Raw genomic sequence first — 22,622 nt, forward strand, 5'->3', positions numbered from 1 at the left:
AGCAAATGTGGATAGAGCCTTCCCAAATCTTCGTTCGCGAAGCCTCGCCATGATGATGACCATGGTAGCATGTAAGAGTAGGCTACAACATGAATTAAAATACTTATTTTTTTTTTAAATAAGTATTTCTTTAAATTTTTTATTCCCATTTAGAATATTTCCAACATTAGTTAGTATGAATTTAATCATGATGCCTATATTTCAAATACAGATTGTCTTAAGGAACATATTTTTGCTGATAACATTTAAAATTAAATCCCAAACACAGGACAGACAGAAGCTGTTGATTAATATCTGTTGATACAGTAAGCAACTTTTGACTCAAGTAGCCTGTGATATTAATGTAGAGGCTCAAGTTTTCTTTTCTTAGTTTAGTTCATTGGATAGCTTTTGAAAGATTGCAATCATTGTTTGTTGAAAAAACAGGGAAGGTCTTTGATAAGGTCCTTAACTTTGCTTTTTTTTTTTTTCACTACCCAACAAATCTCTGAGTGAAAATTAGCCAATACACTTGAGACTTTGCTATATGAAAATGTTGATAGTTTCATAGGAGGTAGGAAGGTTGGCTTTTCTTGGTTTGCATACTCTTCCGAAAAACAGTGAAACACTATACTGAGAACAGTGGCAGTAAGTGGATACTTCTTGTCATTGCTGTTAAAGCAATAGTACATGTCCCTTGTGTATCATTGACTTCTCCTAAAAAGTAGCTACCTCAGTTCTAATCCCTTTATTGACAGGCAGAGTCCCCTGTCCCTAAGACATGTAAAAACAGATTTAACCAACAAATACCTCCTCAATTTGGTCACTGTTATGACCTTAGCATGCAAGACAGAGGAGATTAGAGTAAAAAAATATATTTGTCCAGACTGTATCCCAGCTCTGTGAACTGAATTTACAAAGAATATGCTGAAATAAAAGATCCTCTTTTATATGAACCAACACCTCTATTTATGAAATTAAAAATATCCCAGACCCATCCACCTCTCTGCTCTCCAGTAGACATTGGCTAGTATAAAACAGAAAGCATTTAGATATCTCAGTTTTTTGCATCATTATTTGTTTCAAGGCTCTACTTCCACGAACATCTGCTTAGCTTCACAAACAAAATGTGATTTTTTGTTAGTAAGTTCTTACATAAGAGAGCACTGGATTTTATTTACCTTTATAGTAATGTAATGGACTGTTAAATTTCAGTATAGTACTGTTAATCGTAGACAGAAGTTATAATATAGCTTTATTCTTTTAATCATGAACTTTAACTGTAACTAGAAAACAGTTTGATTTCCACTCAATTTCATTGAAAAATACTTTATAGAAATGGTGTCAAGTGAATAAGGGACATTTCAGCATAGGGAGTTATCCCACAAAGGAATTTTAAATACAACAGTTTTACAGTTGGGGTAAGACTTTGTTTTGTCTTGGGGTTTGGGTAGGGGTTTTTTTATTTAATGTGTAGCATGCTTGGAGCTGATGGTATGTCTGCTTGTGATAAAAAATTACAGTCAGTTTAAACAGAGGAGTTCACCGCTAAACAATGTCTCTAAGTGCCACATCCACGCAAGTCTTCTGAATACTTCCAGAGGCAGTGACTCCACCAATTTGCTAGGCAGCCTATTCCAATACCTGACCACCCCTCCAGTGAAGAAATTTTTCCTAATATCCAATCTAAACTTCCCCTGGTGCAACTTAAGACCATTTCCTGTCGCTTTTTCCCTAGGAGAAGAGATCAACCCCCAGCTCACTACAACCTCCTTTAAGGCAGTCGTAGAGAGTGATAAGGCCCCCAAGCCTCCCTTCTCCAGGCTAAACAACCCCACTCTTGTGCTCCGGATCCTTCACCAGCTTCATTGCCCTTCTCTGAACTCTTTCCAGCACCTCAATGTCTTTCCTGTAGTGAGGAGCCCAAAACTGAACACAGAATTCAAGGTGCAGCCTCACCAGTGCTGAGTCCAGGGAGTGCTGCCCTCATCAGGAGTCAGGACACCTGAAGTTCAGAATTCTCCAACAGCCTAATTTCCTTCTAGATAAACCAGTGAATTTTTAGAAGACCAGTAGAAGCAAAGTAGTCAAAAAAACATGGACAACAGTGTGTGGAACTGGGAGGAGTACGTTGGGTTGAAAAGGCAAAGCACTATCTTTAATTTCATTTCAGAGGGTTTCTTTAATTTCATTTCAGAGGGGTTTGAGATATTTAATTAGTTCAGTGTTTTATTTTTAGGTACTTACACCAAATTTTGTTTATGTATACCTGACATCGCTGAAGTAGCACAATTATTTGTTTGGTAAACTTGTAGAAAAAATAGCAACCTTGTCATAGGATGTTACTGGCTTCCAAATTGAGTATTTTATAAGCAGAAGAGGGTTTTTTTCATCTTCCTTTCTCCTCTCCTTCTTACTTCTGGGCTATGAGGCAGGAAAAAATAGGAAAAAGAGTATGTTGTAGCTCTGTGAAGGCCTTTAAAAAAGAAATGCAACAAGCAATATTTTTTCCTCCTTCCTGACACTCCATGGTAGAGCTGTACTGTAGCTAACTAGATGTCAGTGACCTTTCCAAAGCAGGGTGCTGCATAAATACAGCTGAATGTATTATCTACTGAATGTAATCTGAAGTTAGTAGTGGACCACAAAACAGTGACTTGTGTAGGTGTGATTCAAACTGTCATTAGCAAATGAAAAATACAAAATACATTCCTTTATATAACATATACTTGATGTTATAATTGTTAAATTATGTTAAAATATACATTTAACGTGATAGAATTATCAGTTATAATGCATGTACTTATATCATGAATTATCTGTGTTTCCTTTTTGCTAAACATTTAGAACCATTTTATATAATAGTGAATAGAAGTTGTTTCTTCTGGTATCTATATATACGTGAATGGTCTCTTGCATGGATATATAGAAAAATTATTTAATAATGCCTTTTGGCAAATATTTATGGCAAGATTGTTTCCATTTAAAGAGCATTAAAAGTTCCACCACAGCTTACGTGCTTCTTTTTTTTTTTCTGCAGAGTGCAGGAGCAGTCATACACACCATTTCTACTGTGGTTTCCAATAGTACAGCTGTTGCAAATATTCTTTTCGTTTTATACTATTTGATAGCACAATCAATCAAAAGGCAATTTCCTCAAAAACCAAAATGCCAGTGTTTCTGATTTCACACCCCCAAAAAAATCAGATTTAAGAATAGTAGGAATTAAAATTAATGGACACAATTTCTTTTGTGCAACAGGGAACAAGAGAGACACTTAGCCATCATTGCAGTACTCTTGGTGATGCTTTAAGGAAGGAAAATGATTTTGCTCTCATCATTGATGGTAAATCTCTGAAGTATGCTTTGACATTTGGAGTGAGACAGTATTTCCTGGATTTGGCTTTGTCATGTAAAGCTGTTATTTGTTGCAGGTAAGGTTTACATTGTTCTCTCTCTACATTATTTTTATTGACATACAAAAATTAAGAAACGAAAGTCATGAAATACAGTTATTCAAGCTAAATATCTCCGTAAAGCAGTCTGCAATGGAGTCTATCTGTCAAAGTCATTCAGACTGCATATTTCCAGAAAAATAATTTGTAATCCATCAAGGGTAGTCTCAGCAAGGTTGAGACACTAATCTTGACCTTGAATTGATGCTACAGTTAACTGCAGATTTAGAACATCTGTATTCTTTTGTAGATCTTTCTCCACAGCCGCCTTCTCTGTAAATGGATTACACTGTGTAAGAAGTGCACAGAAATGTTAAAGGTACCGCTTTGGCTGCTTTTTATTGCCTGAAGCTGCTGAAAGCACCTTTTTTTAATCATTATTATGCCTGGTTGTTATGGGATTCCTTTGTACAATGAAACCTTTTATCCTTTTCTGTAAACATCAACTATTACAGCTTCTATTGTTCCATCAAAATAAATCAGAGTAATCTGAAAAATCTATTCAAAAATGAAGCTATTTTTCTGCCTTGCAAAAGGACAGGGAAAAACAAGTAAGGTTATAGTATCCAAATAATCACCTGGTTTATAGTCTTTCCATCCTTTCTATCAAACAATATGTTATGCAACCAAGAGATTTTTTTAATTAATTTTTAATAGTTAAGCTTTGTAACTGTGCTTTGGCCTGAAACACTCAGAATTTCAAACTAAGATCTTACTGTCTTTTCAGCTGAGATCTTATACTGATACACAGTTTATACTGTGTATAAACATTTTCCTAATGGCAGTAGCCTTTCTGACCGGAAATTTAGAGCTTCGTGCTTGTTCTACTAAGTTGAGTTTTGCTCAGCATAATAACAAGCAGGAGATGCTTTCAAAACCATATTTCTTTTTCTTCTCTTTCTTTGATTTCAAAATATATTTTATGCCATTTGAAGAGATAATATTGCTTTTTCCCTTGAACAGTGGAATCTTTGAAGGATATTCTGTAGGTAAAGCTGTCTTTTAGTGTTTGCATTTTTGTAATGAAACAACTAAGGGCAAAATGAAAGTTTTTGGTCTGGTAGCATTCTCTCTGCCATTTCTACACTTAACACTTTTATAATATACTTAGGTCAGTTGGTTTCAATACATATCTAAATATATGCTTTGACATATTTTGTGGTTGTTTAAAAATTGGCTACAGGTTTAAAACTAAAATACTTGCTTGTAACACACTCTGTTTTAATGTGTGCATTTTTAATATCACATGCTTCCCAAAAGTCAAAATTCTGTCAAAATATTTATTCTGTTAAATGCTTTATCTTCAGTGACAAAAACTTTATTTCCTTGGAGCTTGAAAATAAATAGTTAAAAACTGGCAATTTTTAATTAAGGTGAATCCCTTAAAAAATTATATATATCATCCTGACTAAACAAAAATATTGTCCCTTTCTTCCTCCATATAAAGGCAGTAAACATCTTAACCTCTCCTTGGTTCTAGAATTTTGTATTAGTCACATTCTTTTAAATTTTCAGGCAGTATTCACTTATTAAGAAGCATTTATTACTTATGGATCTTCCATTGGTAAGATTCACTGGTAACACAGATGAGACTGACAAATATTTGGTTGACATTTCTTTTCAAAAAAGAGCTGTATGGAATTCCAAGCAAATGTTTGGCTTAAAGACTTTGACTAACTTAATTCCAACTCTATATTAGTTTCAGAGTAATATGTGCGAGAAGAATGTTAAATGGATTATTCTGCAGAAAAAAACGTACAGCTAAGAGTGAGCAAAATGAACGAAAAATATTTTTTACTGGTTTTACCATGAACTTGAGGCAATGAGAGTGCCATCTTCCAATTGCCCCTATAACATTGTCTGAAAGGGAAAGAAGTCACTGTTCCTGTAAAGTTAAAAAGATGAAAAAGAAGTACTCAGGTCAGGAATCTTCTGTATAAGTTGGCTGTAGCAAGTCTTGATACAATTCTCAACAGCAGTGTTCAAATAAAATGTGGCAAAAGATCATATAAATTTTTTTTTCATGTACTTGAACCAGAGAATTTTTCAGAAGGGCTCTTGCCCAGAAACTTTCATCCCAGATTTTCCGTGAGGCTGTAGTTATCCTGAGTAGCTTTTTCAGAAGTCTGATAGTTTGAGTTGTGTTGACCACTGAGTAATGTAATTACACAGCTACCTTTAATTTGAAGGCTTTATTATTTTTCTTTTTTCTTTTTTTTTCTTTTGAAAAGTCAGACAATTAAATTTTATGCAACATTTTTCTCTGATTCATTGCACTTAAAACCTAAGAATTTTACCTAACTGGCACAGAGTAGGATTGGGGTGGGTTTTTTTCAGTTGATGGATCAACACCCAAGTGTGAATCATGAGAAGGTGTCCTCCGGCAAATGGAGAGGAAAACCAGAAGAGCTACACAAACTCAGTACTAGTTAGAGTATCATATATGAGCAAAGACAAGCTTAGGTACCAGGTGCTCAGTTTCTCTTCATAACACAGGCTCAGTGTTAAGCACAATGGCTTAAGAAAGAGAGGCAACCATTTACTGTACCCCTATACTGGGAACTCAGTAATCTCTCTAATGTTGAGGTTTAATCTAGTTCTTAAAAGATAATTTTTTTACTTCCTAGAACTTTATAGGGTATGTAAAATGAAAAATACTGACATTTGCTTGAGAAAAATGGAAAATATATTCTTTTTTTTTTTCTTTTCCAAGTGAGCTATGGACCTTAAACTATTCCTTCGTATTTCTTCTGTGACACTAAAATTGAATCAAGTATCAGTCTGTTCCATAGTAAAAAGAGTGCCTTGATGATGTGAACTGAAGTCATGAAATGATACCATTGAAAGTATGATACCTAGTGAAATTGTGTGAATATGATGCATACATAAGATCTCATTCTACAAAAAAAAAAAGTAATATTAATGAATTTATAAAAAAGATAATGTGCTTTAATTTCAGAAGTTGCACATCTCTCTATGAAATACACACAGGAAGACAGATCATGAGCATTCAATTTTTTTCTTTTTTTAAAAAAATTTCTGTTTAAAATACGATGTTTTGAAACAGTTCTCTTTAATACATTTGTTGACTTCCTCAACATGGAGTCCTCTTTCAGCTTTTTAGTCAGAGTTTCAGAGTAAGAGTTGTGATTGTTACTATAATTTATTGATTTAGACCAAATTTAATTCCTCATAAATGTTATGTGAATAAATGTGTGTATCAGAACATAGAAAGCATGTCTAGAAAACCTTGTTTTTCTCCTACAGTTCTAAGCTATGTTTCAGAATAATCATGTTCAACCTTAGATGACTAACAAATAGCCTTTATATTAGTGGGAAAGACATTCCTTTCATTGGAAATTAATGTTGGTTTAGTGAAATTTGCATTTCTAAAGGACACGTTCATCAAAATTTTTCAAATACTGTTTCTGCTTTTACCCTTTTTGGTTAACTTTTCACAAATCTTTGTAGCTCTGGATCTATAGATAATAGCAATGTGATGTCAAAGATTTGGTTTTTTTTCTGAACTTTTTCTCACTCTGCTGCATTTACTTTTTCAATGAACACAATGCAATTGGTCACAAGCTTCAGCTGTCAATTTTAAGAAAAAATTTTGTTTCCATTTTTAATGTTTGTAGCTTGCCTGTCATGATTTAGTTATGTTATCTCTGGTTTTTAAAATTGTTTTCTAATCGTTTTCTAATTGCATTCATATTCATCCCGAATGGAAGGTAGCTAGTATGGCCATTAGTTTCAGCAATCATGTAATTGCTTGTTGTTTGTGCTTTTGGTAGCTGTGGTACAGTTTACTACAGATAGCTGGACAAAGTGATGGCCAAGCATTGTTATTAGTATCTACGTGCTTAATGGAAATAACATAATTGATGCTTCAGTGTTCTTTAAAAACATAGCATTGAATGTGGAGAATTGAATATCTTTCTTGTTTATTTGAAAAGAGATGGCAGTTTTGTTCCGTTTCTCAAGCTTTCTTTAAGGGGAATAGGAAGAAGTGTGATGAGAAAATTTATGCAACCAGTGGAAAAAGAAAACATTTCTTCTCAAATTGAATTAAGGATCAAAATTTTGGTCCAAATTGAGAGCAATGCATTGTAACCTGTAATGTCAGTCTGTCCAGTGTCAAGACAGGCAAATCATTCAGCCTTAGCTGTAATGCCAGACATCAGTGGGTAGGCAGGAACATTTTATTATGCCATGTACTGAAAAATAATTTGACTAATGTATATAGCCGAAGAAAAATTGTTTCCACAAGGTGGCTTGTTTTTATTATTGCCCTCATTAGCACTGGTTTGTGATCTTAAAAGTCAATCAGTATAAATAGGGCAGTATTTTTTGCCACACACACTTACTGGATTTGATAGAATTCTTCGAACTATAAGTCTTTAAACTAGAAAACAACTTACCTATCAGGAATCTCATTAATAATATAATAGTATATTTTTTTGTCAAGTATGACGAGTCCTTCCAGTATTTACGTACTTATGAGAATGCAGCCTTTGGGACCCACAGCTTGCAGGAGCAACCTCAGCATTGCACAGATGCCACAATATGGCAGAATTTTATTGTCTGGTGGTAACATTTATTTTTGTAACTGAGCTTGTGAGTGCCATACACCAGTCTTGGTTCAGGTGAGAACTCTACTCATGAACTCCATAATCCATGTTGCCTGGCAGTGTCTCAGTGAGCAGCAATTATTTAGAAGTAATTGCTCTTTTGTGATTTTACTTTGCAAATTTGTTCCCCTGAACTTATTTTCTTAATTTCTTTTATATTTCTGTGGGTTTATTTCATTTTTTAACCTGGAAGAGTTAAGTCCAGCTTATGAGCACCCCTACCTATAAGCATTAACCGTGAAATTTTGTAACTGCTGGGGAAATCTTTTACAACCTGAATTGCCACTTTCCAGAAGCTTATGGTCCCAGGAGGTTTATTGCCTTGAGTGACCATATAGAAGACTTGTAGAAAATTAATTATAAATACATGATTCTACCCCAGTTTTCAGTACTAATATATAGCCATCTCCACACAGGAGTCATGCTTTGGTACCCGAATTGCTGTCTTTGTAGGCAGCAATGAACAGTGGTTGTTTGGGAGACAGACTCATGGAGCTGTTTGCATTTTATCTTGTTTCTGTTTGTACCATGAAACAAGAGGGATAGGGTTTTATCCTTGACTCCAGTGCCAGGCTGCACGAGAGTGGATTGCCACACTGCTTAAGGTTTACTCTTTGCCTTCCCCACCCTGTGAAACACAGCAGTTTTAGCACATAATTTCTGTATGTTATTTTCAGTTATGATGTCTCAATACTGCAAGGGCCGAATTCATATGAGAGTATGAACTTTAAAAGTAGAACTTTGGCAATACAAAATGGAAGGTACACATGTGACACATACAATGGTAGATGTGGACAGAACTGATACAGTTTCATCAGTAGAGCTATTGTCCTTGGAATAATTTGTCCCAACTGTGGACAGGCATTCTCTTAATGATGGATAATTGGAACAGTCCTGAAAAGAACATGGGAGAAGTTACCAGCAGCTAATTTAAGTAGAGGATCAAGATTTAATCTTCAAAGTTACTCCCTCTAATTTATCAATGTAGACTGTGTTAAGATAGTGGCACTCCACTCTGTGACTGTTTGCTATCTATCTCTTAAATATCTTGTTGTTTGTGTATAAAATCTGTATTTAAACAGAGAAAAAAATAAAAAGCATAACAATAAAATGAATCCAATATCTGCAATTGTTGTAAGTTAATATTGGTAGTGGCAGCATCTGAGGTTCGTTCCATTACTGTGTTTTAGGGGCCCATTGCTGTTTGACCCGTGTTTCTTCAGTGCTGTTAACATCTTGCTTCAACAAATCCAAGTTTTCTGTGAATTTTGCTGGGAATGTGCTTTTAGCCCTGAAGGGCAATAACAAGACCATGTCTCTGATCAGGATGTTGATTGGCCTATTTTTATTACCTGTTCACAGAATATAAACTATGTTGTGAAAGTACATTCATTTGCAAGTCCTGTATTAAACCTGTTTCTTTGCATTACCCCTTAGGGTATCACCACTTCAAAAATCTGAAGTTGTAGAAATGGTTAAAAAACAAGTTAAGGTAGTAACTCTAGCGATTGGTGATGGAGCAAATGATGTTAGTATGATACAAACAGCACATGTTGGTGTTGGTATTAGTGGGAATGAAGGTCTACAGGCTGCTAATTCTTCAGACTACTCAATTGCTCAGGTAAGTCATTACATTGCAAAGTACTACAATAAAGTATTTTAATATCAAACTAATATTGGTGTATGCATGTTTTGATTGCATGTTCATTCTTCTCATTTTTTTTCAGTTCAAGTATTTGAAGAACTTGCTGTTGGTTCATGGAGCCTGGAATTATAACAGAGTAGCTAAATGCATCTTGTATTGTTTCTACAAAAATATTGTCCTTTATATTATCGAGGTAATTTTACAATACATTAAATGTTACTTCTTGAAAGTAAGAACTTTAATATTTTGAGGTTTTGATTATTATATATGGTTTTAAGGAAGCATTTTAACTGTCAATAAACCTACTAGTACTGAGTCTTTCTTTTTAATAATAAACTGATTAATATTAATGATTTATTTTACTTTGAAAACCTCAATTGTCTTAAAAATTTATAATAAATATTCGTACTGAATGTTTGTGTTGCATAATATTGCTAGTTTATTAAAATTCTGTACCTGCAACATCATTACCATAATTAGGGGATACAGTGATGAGTCATCTTAAATATATCAAGATATGTATGTGCTTAAGATCCTTGAGCTGGTGTCAGTAACTGTCCAGTTTGCAATCTGAAGCCCTTGTTAAGGTCACTGTTAAACTTCAGGGCTGTTGCTGTTCAGAACAGTGCCCAGGGTTTTTACATACATGTTTAGTTACGCTGTTGCAAACCTTTCACTTGCTGATGGGGTAACCTTGCCTCCTTAGGCTCTAGTTCATGAACAGGGATATTTTCCTGAAAGTAGCTGACCTGTGCTTTTTCACTTGAGATTTTAAGGAGGCTGGAATCTTGTGAATAATACAGGAGCATGAGAGGACTGTGTTTTAATAAGTGTATGTTTATTGGTAGGTGTGGTTAAAACAACATGTATAGCTATAGTTTTCATTATCTCCATGACCACATGGCAACCTTAAAATTTTGAATGGATTTTTAAAATTATTTTTAAATTTCCTCCGTCCCCTCCCTTAATTTTCTTTCAACAGCTGCTTGCTTTCTAACAACCAAATATGTATCTAGTAATTATGTTTATAATTGATTCAAACTTTACATATCCAATGATACTTTGGGTTAAAAATGTGGGGGAAAAATTAATTTTTTACAAAGCTTGATCACAAAATAAGTTTTATAGGTCAGTCTTATGTATTTTTGTATTAACAGGGTTAAGAGATATTCTTAAAACTTTCATTTTTTTTTACTGTATTTTCAAATTAGTATCTTAAACTTGCAGAGTAAGTGTTCAGTTTTACCAAAAGAAAATGCCTTATTTCTATTAGACCTGATGTAAATGTTATATTAATATTTCCAATTTTGATACTTATGTATGTGACCTTACACTGTTGTAATATCTGAAAATACTTCAGTTGTCTTTTTATGTACAAGTGTTGTAGCCAAAAGAGTGCATTTTTCTTACCATACTTTTACATTTTCTATTTTTGTCTTTTTTCTCCTTATTGTGTTATTGATGCAAATAGATTTCAATCTAAGTGGCAGCAAGTTTGCAGCCTGTTGAGAAAAACATAAGTAGGAAGCTGTAAAAAACCAAATTCACTAAAGATCCTTTTTTGCTTTAGAAGTGATAGCAAACTTTAGATCCTGTCTTTCAAAAGATGAATATCTACTTTACATGGTCAGACTTCCAGAAGTACTGAAAACCAGTAGCTCTAGAAATATTTGGAAAAAAAAGTATTAATGTATATTTTGTGCTTATAGAAAAATACAAAGCAGTCTTTAGAACACACTAACTTATTTTTCTTAGTTTTCTGTCATTGTTACCTGCAAACACATTGTAAATTTATAACTTAGATATAAGTATCCCGTTGTTTGTATTCTTTGAATAAAAAGAAAAAAAGTTAAATGCAAGGTACAGAGATCATAGTCTGAAAATACAAAAGGCTAGAACAGGTAGTCTCTGCCTCATGAGTGAATGGAAGGACAAAGAGATAATTTTGATATGGGTTATGACCCTTCCATAAATAAAGCATGCAAGCATTTTGCCATGTACACCTTCTCTGGAAGACAAGATGACTTCTACTTAAATTCCTGTACACCCAACGTTTGTCAGCTCATAAAACTTTCAGAGTGTTAATAGCTCATGTCAATAGTGTGAGTGAATGGGCAGAAATTCATCATTGAATGTCTCCAGAAAGGACAACTGCCAGTCTTGAGTCTCTCTTTTCAGTTTTTTTGTACAGATCAGGCGTGGGAGCAGAGAGCTCAATGAGTATTTGTAAGCTGCTGCTTAATATGCAGAAATGCTACATCAGGAAAACGTCTGTGAGGCTTTTGTGGCCACGCCTCCTCTGTCTTGAAGATTAGAAAATAGTACTCTGAAAGGCATGTCTGGAAGTTGCTTTAAACAAGTTTCCTTTTATTAGCTGACAATAAGTAAAAATACACAACTTTATGTAATAGATGCATATTATGTTTTTAAATGTTTTCTCATACTAATCAAGCTAGTAATGTAAAATATTCCATTTAATCTAAAATACAGCCTGTATTCTAGGCATTCATGAGCTGATATGAAATAAGTGTCATAGGTTTCTTTGTTCCGAAAACGGTGAAGGTCTGTAGTAATACCCAGACAGTGATTAGTGCTTATTGACATTTAAACTCCTATTCATAAGAAACTAAAAGTGGGATATAATAATTTTTTACTACTCTGTGTCTTGATGCAATAGCTATTTAAATATGGGCCTCACCTTTTGTATGGACTAGTCCCAGTGACTTTAGAAGCTATATTCTGAAGTATCAGTATAAATTACAAGTGAAAACTCTGAATTTCTAAGAGACCACTAATGTGCATTATTAACCCTGTACAGAGCATCACACTCACCTAGGATAAGCCTATGCAGAGTCTCATACTTATTTTGAAGGGATTGTCATTACCTTATAATGATGGTTGGGATTGAGATTGATCTAGTCATTGAGAACTTCTTTGTGGATTGGTTTTGGTTTTATAATTACCATCACTGCATACCTCTTTTAAACTACTCATTTGAGAAGTTATGCAAATCACCCTTCAACATAAATGGGACAAAATTTTCCTATTCCTACTTTTCATTCTGCCAATTAGTAATAACTAGTAATGACGTAAAATAACTGGTTTGTAATAAATAAAAAAGTTTACATTTTTAAAAATAATAATAATTTTGAAGATCTGCATATGTCATTCATGTTCCATGTAGGGGAAAATACAAATAAAAAAGTAAAATACCAAGACAAACAGAAGAAACAGATGCATGGAGTTCAGATTTAAAGTTCAGTCAGAGATCTTTAAATGTGGCTGTTAGTAGCAATTTAAGTGATAATATGTAAACACATTGATTATACTAAGTAATTAGATCTGTAATGGCTTCTTTTTGTTCCACAAACTTTGGTTGATGTGAGGGGTTTATTTTTTTTCTCCCAAGCTCTTTTCATCTCACGGCTGAGTTTACTCACTTTCTGTTGCTCATGTCCATAACTGGAATTCATCATTTGGTTCCTGATTTCCTTTGCCTGGCATATCAGAATGCCCATGATCATACTGAGACCCATATCATGCATAACCCCAAATATGAGCAGGCTGTCTGTGTATACTCACACTGCTCCTGAGCTGCAGAGTTCAGGTGCTGTTGTTCGATATGTCATGGGTTACTTAATGTATGCAAACTGCACCGAGTTCAGTTTGAAACACAAACAGCAGAAAGTGATTGTCCTCATGCCCAAGTTTTTGCATCATATGGTTTGAAAACTTAGAAATACAAGGATTTACCTTAAAGGCCATCTCATTTTAGGTGAGTTGGGTACCTAAATCTTTCCTTTTTGATGGAAATTTTATAGCCGTTGAACTATAGAATGGTCTGAATTTTCACTACCCGTTCACTTATGCGGTCTAAAATACTTTTTAAGAACACCCATCACCTGCCTTTCTGTATAGGGGTACTAGATTAGTAATTTAGGTTATTAGCGTAGGACCTGTATCTTAAGAGAGAAGTGTTTGAGTCTGCTCCTACATTATCATGTTCAATGTCCTAAAAACTTATTTTGCAGGTACAGTTGAACAAATAGCAATTTTGGCTGGATTTTACCTCTGATTTTTAGTGTTAATAGTTGTTGATTTTAGGGGGTTTTCCATCTCAAAGTAGTCATAAACATATTCAGACATTCCACCACATGATTAAAAAAAGAATCTGAGTTTGGTCATAGAGTCCAGTCACCTGGAGGCCAGCCTAAGTACATATTGATAAACATACATATTGATGTAGCAATGTGAACTGTAGGAAAGCAACATTTAAAAATTCACTGGAAAAATGTGAGTCTTAAATTGAGTAGAGTGCTGTTTAGATGATTTTAACTTTTGTCACCTGAGAACTTATGTTTGTCCTAGAAAATATAGTTTCAGTGTATCTTGTTAATAAAGATTCGTCAGACATGCTGCTTCTCCACTTTGTCATTGAACTAATACAAGCATGAAGAAGTAGGAGAAAGCAGATATGCTGTGTGCTATGCTGAAAAACATTAGAAAATATATTATTGTACCTTTCAAATTAAATTTGATTACTTTCAACCTTTTAGCAAAAAGTGATAAAAATTGTGCAGTAAAAGAAATACCCGACTGCCTCTCTAAAGTACCCTGTAGTTGACTTAGTGCTTGTTAACTAAATAGTTGTACTTGATTTAGTGCTCTGGTAAAGTCTGATCCTCTCATGACTAAAGAATATTGGTACAGTTTTTGGTTCCAAAGAGCAGCTTGCTCTATGACTTCTTAGTTAAGAATTTTAAGTTAACAATGAGAAGATGATGACTACTAATCTGTAGGCTCCCCCTCCATAACCTCATATTTCTCAGAATTTTAATTTCATTAAGAGTTAAGTCAGCTTAAATCACTCAAATACTTAAAGGACCTGACATTTCTTCTGAATGTCCCTCCTTTGAATGAACCTCCTTTGTTTTCATATTTACATGGAATTGGTCACAAATCTGACTAGATTGCCTATTATCTGTTCTTGATTGCAATTTGGTTTTATTATTGATTTTTTTCATATGGATTTAAACCAAAACCTTTTCAACTGTGTTGTAAATGTGTTCTAAAGATATTCATTTTTGCAAAGCTGAGGAAAAATCTGTTTATCGTACCTTGCAAGACATTTGAGTAATACACGGTTCTAATCTTTTTCAGATCTGGTTTGCGTTTGTCAATGGCTTTTCTGGACAAATTCTTTTTGAAAGATGGTGTATAGGTCTTTACAATGTGGTAAGATGATTTGTGGGGTTTTTGTTATTTTTAACCATGAAAGTTTCTTAACTAAGCAATCTTTAAGTAACTCCTTGCCTCTGAAGTTTTGCAATTTTACTTTTTTTAATCTATCTACTAGATGTTTACAGCAATGCCTCCACTAACTCTTGGAATATTTGAGAGATCCTGCCGAAAGGAAAATATGCTGAAATATCCAGAGTTATACAAGACTTCCCAAAATGCACTGGACTTTAACACTAAGGTAGATATTTCAAAAAATCAAATTATGATAAAGCAAAAATGCATAGGAATTCAATATATTTATCCTTTTTGTTCTATGCTGCTCATAATTAAAAATGGAGGGGATTTTTAATACTACTATTTCCACATCTCCACTTGTCTGTGAATGGTGCAAATCATTTTTAACAAGTATGGAAACGGACAACAAGCACTTTACTTTTTTCAGCCCCGATATTTTTTTCTCTGCTGGTAATAAAGCTGTCTTCTATAGGCAGAAGTGATTAGACCTCACTGTCGCTCGGCTGTATGTATTTGTACTGTTATATGGAAATGGATTACTGAAGCCTGTGGAGAAGTGTTGCTGAGGACAATAAGAACTGTCATTAGATTTGTAGAGGGAGGGACATGGTACTATTCTTTGTCAATTTGGAGTTGTGATTTTATGGTTTAATTTTGAGTTTTGGGAAAAAAATACTGGGAGTAAGAATGTGTCAGGGTGGATTAAAAGGAATCAGACTATTTTTGGTGGGAAATGGATGACATTCATCTTAGAGAGACCGGGACAAGAAGTAGTAAAAGAATGTAGGAATCTTTAATACATAAAATATACAAAATTTCCACAGCATTGTCCATAAATAATCTCTCATAAACTAAATTAAACTTGCTCCTGAGCCTGTGTTTTCATGAGTATTTTATGTTTGTAAGAGCTCCTTCTGATTTTATTTTTTGTAAATATGATTATGGCATTTCAAGTAATGTCATTTTATGTTGAACTTGGGGATATTTTCAATGTCATTGAATTAACAATGTGTAGATGTGATGATCTGTAGTAGATATGCAGAGCTGATACAGCATGCTTAGCTTGCTTAGCTCTTATATCTATGCCACTTGTGCTGTATAACTGGAGTTACCCCAATATGTATAGAATTATTTGTCTAAACTATCTTTGTTCACTGAAGCGGATGAGATTCCTTTCCTTCTTCCTCACTGCATCCCTTTACCTGCAAACACAAACTTGAAAGTTGTAAGGAGACTAGGAAACATAGTCTCTGGCGTCACTGTGAATGCTTTACAAATATGACACTTTTTGTGGTCCCATTAATACAGACACTTTTGTGTGGTGATAGTTTTAATAGTGTTAGTCATGAGTTAGAACTTGGATTTTTCTGTTTTAAGATAAGTCTTTAATATTTCTGTTATTACACAGATGTAGTGTTGACTTCATTGGATATTCTGTGGCTGTTCCCATACAACACTTGTTTTGAGTAAACGTCTACAAACTTGCCAGCTACAAAATTCCCACCTATATAAGTTGAATAGTTGGTGTTAAAGATTTTACTGCCTTGAATGTTGATGCAGATATTTGTTATGGTAAAAGGGATCAAAGGTTATGAGGTCATGACAGAGGTTAAAGGATTAGCATGTGACAAAAAGAAGTGGTCAGGAAAATGGAAAAGTAGAACTAATTTTTCTTGCACCCACCTGTGCTTTCTGTCAAATAAAAACTTCTGGCAATGACATAGCAAGGAGGAGAGACAAAGGTTAATGAGTAGCACAAGTTAAATTTGCAAAGTATTGCAGTGTCAATTGGATCATGCAACCTGGTGTAGTTGTATAATCTAACAAAAGACTTTGAGAGGTTGTGGAAAATGTGAGACAGGCAACTTAATTTCAATGATTTGAACACCTTAACGCTCAAAATACACATCAGCTAGTTACAATAATGGCCATAGTAGTCAAAAGTGTTATTAGTGGAAAAAACATTATTGCTATACTGAAGGAAACGAGTTACATATTTTTTATTAAGTCATTTTATGTCACTATACAATATATTATGGAAGGCATCAATAGACTGTTTATCCTTAACCTTAATACAGTTCTTTGCAGAAGGCATCTTTTACAAATTAAAATCAATTTGAAAGTAAAATTTTGATTATTTAGCAAATACATGAAAGGAATTTAAATATGATAAAATTATGCTCTTCAAGAATTAAGCATGTAAGGAGATATTTACGGAAGATACTTTTATTTGTCCTTTTTTAATTATTTTGTATGTGAGGATATGTAGGAAGGCATATGTAAAACAGGTTTTGGTTTTTGTACCATCTAAATTTATTCTTATGCAAAATGCAAATTATAAAAACTATAGTCCTTTTTAATTCCCTGCATAGAATGTAGCAATTGTTCCAGTTGTCTGGTTTAGTTTCATTTTTCTGAATATATTCCCATATGTTTATATTTTAATTTCCCTTCCGATTTGAAATTAAAAGGAGGAGATAATACACACTTTTTTCAAAGCATAAAAATAAACAAATGACCCATGAAGAGCTAAGAGGCAGAAGGTGCCTGTCAGTTATATTACTTCACAGTGGTGGCCTGACAGAAACACATTTTGTGAATCTAACACACAGCTAAAAAGAAAGGTCAGGGTTCACAGAGCTAGTTTATTGCAAATGGTTCTCATGGATTTTCTGTTTTCTCTTTCTTAGGTTTTCTGGGTTCATTGTTTAAATGGCCTCTTCCACTCATTCATTCTGTTTTGGTTTCCACTAAAAGCCCTCCAGCATGGTAAGTATTATGAAAAATAAAAATATAAATGTTGAAAAGTACAAAATATCTAAATATTATCTTTTTTATAAGGGAAGCTTTATAAATACTAGCAGTTTAGTGTGGATAAATTTAAAGATACCATTTCTAGAACTAGACCAGATGTGTATTTCGAATGTTTTATTTAAAGTGTTTATAAGTAGGAGTAATATTATGTGTATATACATTTAACTATCTAAGTAGGGTTAATGCAAACTGAAACAAGATTGAGAAAAAGAGGTTGCTATTTAATCATGCTAATTTTTATATAGGCTACCATGTTAAACACCTTTGAGATCCTAAATCTCTACTGTCCCTTGTATTGTCTCTTACATTTTGTCAGCTTTTAGTATTGTGTATACTTTTTCTCCTATTACTTCAAGGGCATATTGATCTGCTAGTTTACATTTCCGTGAGTAGTACTGTGGCAGAGGAACGGTGACACCTCATCTGCTCAGTCCTATCCATCTTCTAGTTCAACTGTTGTATATGCTCCTGAGCTGCCAAAGGAAATGGGGTCGTTGAGAGGAAAGTGGTGTTAATTAAAAGAAACTTGAAAGCACTGCTTTCAGCGTGTGGGAGTGTTTCGGGCTGGGGGAGCTCTCATAGGGGTGCAGTTTTGTTTTGCTTACAATTTGTGGGGAGAAAAAACCGAGTGTGTACCTTGCAGCTTTTCTGAAAATTAGTCTGCTTGGTTTCAGTGATATAGCCATGCAGTCTGCCATGGCGTAGAGGGCAGAAATGTTCTCATGGACGTTTTGGAACTGTTGAGACTAGATTGTGAGACTGTCACAGCTTTTTGTGCCTGAAAAGGCTAAGAGAAAAACTTCTTGCAGAGTATTTTACACTCAGGAGACTCCTAGTGGGTAAAGGGAGGTATGTGGTGGCTTGTTTTCTCTGAAAGGCCACTCATATCACAGTGAGGTTTAGACAGCCCAGGAGGAATGAGGTTGCAGAATGTCAGTGCATACTCTAAAACCATAATCTCAAATCGAAACCCAAATCCCTGTTCAAAGCTGTAGCCAATCCATGCGAGAGATTTATGCATTACATGATGGAGAAGTGTTTAATGAGTATATATAGTGATGCAGAATAGAGTTCATGTGTGAAAGTCAAAGCTGAGATTCTTGCATGAGCACTTGTGAGAGCAGTGTAGCACAGGCCTTCTTGGCCCACAAACCCTGGGCTGGAACTTACCTGCTGGCAAGGGGCCTCTTCAAGTCTGAACAAATTGCCTTCTGCCTTCCCCTTTCATTCCTAGAGAAATTAAAGGTGAGTAAGGGAGCAGAATTGGGACCTGGGGAATTGTGTACGTGGTGAGGTAGTATAATCAGTACCTGGCTTGAGTCCAGCTGGTGCACGGAGTTTTGTATGAAGGGGATATGAGTGCAGAATGAAAGCTGATGTTAATTTAATCTGATGTCTGTGTGTGTAAAGAGGAAAGGGAAATAGTCCTATTAGTTTCTTAGGGAGGAGCTGATGAGTACCAGAGACAGGAACTTCTGAGAACAGGTCTCAGTTTCCACCTTCTCTTAGCAAAGAAGAGGTGCAAGAAGATCCTGAAACATGAAAGGAGGAATGGGAAGAATGAGGGATAGCTCAGATTTCTGCATAGAAGTGCTGAGTCCCAGCACTCTGGCTAATGGGCATAGACTTAGCTGCCTGCCTGTTCTTCTGTCTTATCCTCATTATGCTCTTTACTGCTAGGTTTATATTGTTAAGCAGTGGAGTGGATGTTTGAGCAGGTATTTATTAGAATATTGAAAATCAAATCTTGAAGATCATTAAAATCTCCCGGATCCATTCTCTTGATCAAATTTTCCAGTTTAGTCTTTAGTCTTGCTTGTCCACCTGTTTCTTATCTGTAATGTGAAGATTTCAAACTGCATGTGTCATAATAGAGTCTATCAAGAAATACGTTCTCAAAGAATAAGTAAGGATTTACAAGAGTTGTTTGTCAGAATTTGCTCCATGGTACCTAACCATTGTACAGTACACAAAACTTACACTCCATGTATTGTCATGCGGATATGAAAAGCCTTGCGAGATATACAAGTCATAGATCTCTAGTGTTCAACACAATTTAAGGTAAAATATGCTGCTAGTACAGGTATAGAAAGTGGTACCATCTCTTTTGTACCAAAAATAATACATATAGTGCTGTTGTGGATGTTTAAACATTTTTATTTTTATCACTTTCCTTCTCCAGGTACCGTGTTTGGCAATGGTAAGACTTCAGATTACCTGCTCCTGGGGAACACTGTGTACACTGTAAGTCTATATTGGTGCTGGTTTTAACTCTTTAAAAGATGTGGGTTTATTATTATAATAATTATCTTCATAGAAGACCTGATTTAGTGTAGTGCCTTAAGAAGTCCCTTAAGAATAAGAAATGGCTCTTGAATGACTCTTTGAGAAGCTTTGAAATGCATTTGGCATTCTAATTCCAGTTTTTTAAATGAAGCAGTTTAATAAAGATGCAGAAGATACATCTGTCCTTTACTGGAAACTGTCTATTTTTTTAAATTATGAGAATTATAATTCTCTAATTAGCATGCTTAGTAATTTAAAGTAAGTTTCTGTGTTGGAGAAATCTCAGGTTATTGGCTATCAAACTGATTTATGGACTTGTGAAGATACAATTCTGTTCTCTCTCTCTTAATTTATGATGGGGCCTTAAAAGAGGCGTAGAGCCACACAGAACAAAGGTTTGTGGGATGCTTTTCAGAGGCAATCAAACTGCCAGAATTATACCTGACTCATACCTGACAGTAATCTTCTGATACTCTCATAGATACTAGTCATTATTGTTGGGGTTTTTTTTCCTCTTAATCTTTTATCTCCTAGGATAAATTAATAAAGTTAAATATCTGTTTTTTACTTACTAGATACAAGTGTTACCCAAGAGATGAGGGTTTTCCAAGATCTCTCTTAGGAGCAAAATTAGATTCAGGCTTACTCTCTGTTCTTCAGTGTTAAAAGTTTAATTAATTTTTCAAGTTCCTGCTGTTGGCAGGTACAAAAAAGAAATTAATTCTTCCATCAAAATAAGTGGGCTGTAATATAAATTCACATCAATATCAATTTCCTTAGGGAATAGGGAAACATCATACCTGAAATAAAAGTATTCTAGACACGTCGTAGTCCTTTAAGAATGTTGCCACTGTTGACATCTCCTGTGTTTCTTTTGCCAGTCAGTACATGGCCTTCAAACTGGTTCTTTCAGGCACATAGAAAAATTTTTCACACATTCTCTTAAAAGTTTATTTGCTCTACAATTCCCTTTCCGTGTTCCAAAAGGCAACCACAGCTTGTTTTGTCAGCAGTAGTTGCATATGATCATGCTATTAATCATATGATGCACTGGTTTCCATTAGGGGTGGATGGAATATCCTGGGTAAGTGTTTTCTATGCAAGTCTTAATAAAATTAAGATGTAAGGTCACAGTCATTGTCATAGCTCAGTCCTGACAGGAGTAGTTCAACTGGCACAGGTCTATTTGTATTATGATCTCATAACACCAGGCAGTGTTTACAACACAGTCATTTATCTTGACATTGATAAATAGTTGATAAAAGTATCTACCAGAACTACCTGTTTTTTTAAGTGAAACAAGTTCTTCTTGGGGAGAGTTCACTGCTCTGGATTCTTGCCCTGTCTACAAATGAACAGTTGTTTACTGTTATTAGAAGTTGCAACTTTGCTCAGTTCAGCGGAAGTTTTAGTTTGTATGTATGTATACATGAGTAAAATAACTTCACCTGCCCTATCACCTATAGTAAGTTTCTGGGAGCATCTCCTTTTCTTTAATTGCTTTGCTTTACAAGTATCCCTTATATTAGCCATCATTTTGCAGAGTTATCCCTGTACACTTGTTAAACCCAATTAGTCAACATACGGCTGCAGTCACAGCTGTAGCTCATTCCTGAATCCATCCCAGAACTACATCTTACCCAGGCACTCTGCTCTGGGCTTTTTTCCAAAACTAAGCTTGGCTCCAGGATAAAACAAGTTGCATTTGCTGTCCTAAGAGTTCACTGAGATCCTATGGAACTGAGTGTTCAAAAACTATTGCTGTGAATGTTGTCACCCATCAGTTAATGGATGTCTTGAAATCCTAAAGTACTGCAGCACATGTGAGTATCATCTGTGACATCAGCTGATTCACAAACACTGAACACTGCCCTTTCGGATTTGTAGCAACGTTTTCCAGTGCCTTTCAGAAATTACTTAATTTCTGATATTTTGAATATGGCTTACTGTTTGTCAAGCTGAATCCATAATCACTAAAACAGAGGTCACAATGCAGTTAATCTGTCACCTTCTGCAACTGCGTGTCAACTAGGAGAGCTGAAACTTCACCATCTTGAGAGGTTAACTTCTTGCTACTAACCTGTAGAGTGGCCAAGAATTTCCCAAGAAAACTCTACTTTTCTTCACTTCAGATTAAAAGTCTGGGGATCAATGAAGTTGTAATGGATTTATTCCTGCTCTCGCACAGGAATTCAAGTGCATGTGAAGTGTATGTGCAGTGACAGTTGTCAGTCAGGCATTGTCTTGAAATATCAAAATCATAAGGCTAAGGTACTTCTCATTGTTCGTACTGCTTTTCATGTATGAAGGTTTAAGAGGTCTACGTTCATCAGTTCTGCAAAAATCAGTAAGAAAGGGATTCAGAAATTAATACAGTTTCGTTTCTTTTGATCCAGAAAGCCAGGAATATGGACTCATTCATATCATGTCCTGGAATTATTTCATCAAACATAAATTTCAAATATGAAAATTTTTGTACCACCATTTTTGAGAGGTCTTTTCTGAAAAAACTCAGCCTTTATACAGAATATCCGTTTGATTTCTTGTTTCCTGGGT

At 34.8% G+C, this 22,622-nt stretch overlaps 1 protein-coding gene across 4 annotated transcripts in view; it reads left to right on the forward strand.

Moving 5' to 3' along the window:
* Nucleotides 1-22,622, forward strand: part of ATP8A1 (ATPase phospholipid transporting 8A1) — a 114,332-nt gene that overhangs the window by 63,937 nt on the left and 27,773 nt on the right. For all 4 annotated transcript variants that reach the window (XM_017834849.1, XM_017834988.1, XM_017834911.1 and 1 more), the window contains 7 exons: nucleotides 3,241-3,413; nucleotides 9,503-9,686; nucleotides 9,793-9,903; nucleotides 14,871-14,945; nucleotides 15,067-15,189; nucleotides 17,657-17,735; nucleotides 19,963-20,024. In XM_017834849.1, coding sequence (XP_017690338.1) covers nucleotides 3,241-3,413; nucleotides 9,503-9,686; nucleotides 9,793-9,903; nucleotides 14,871-14,945; nucleotides 15,067-15,189; nucleotides 17,657-17,735; nucleotides 19,963-20,024 — 807 coding nt within the window. The remainder of the gene's footprint in view (nucleotides 1-3,240; nucleotides 3,414-9,502; nucleotides 9,687-9,792; nucleotides 9,904-14,870; nucleotides 14,946-15,066; nucleotides 15,190-17,656; nucleotides 17,736-19,962; nucleotides 20,025-22,622) is intronic.

Source organism: Lepidothrix coronata, unplaced genomic scaffold (assembly GCF_001604755.1).
Source record: "Lepidothrix coronata isolate B3197 unplaced genomic scaffold, Lepidothrix_coronata-1.0 Scaffold0, whole genome shotgun sequence".
In the NCBI taxonomy this organism is placed as follows: Eukaryota; Metazoa; Chordata; class Aves; order Passeriformes; family Pipridae; genus Lepidothrix; species Lepidothrix coronata.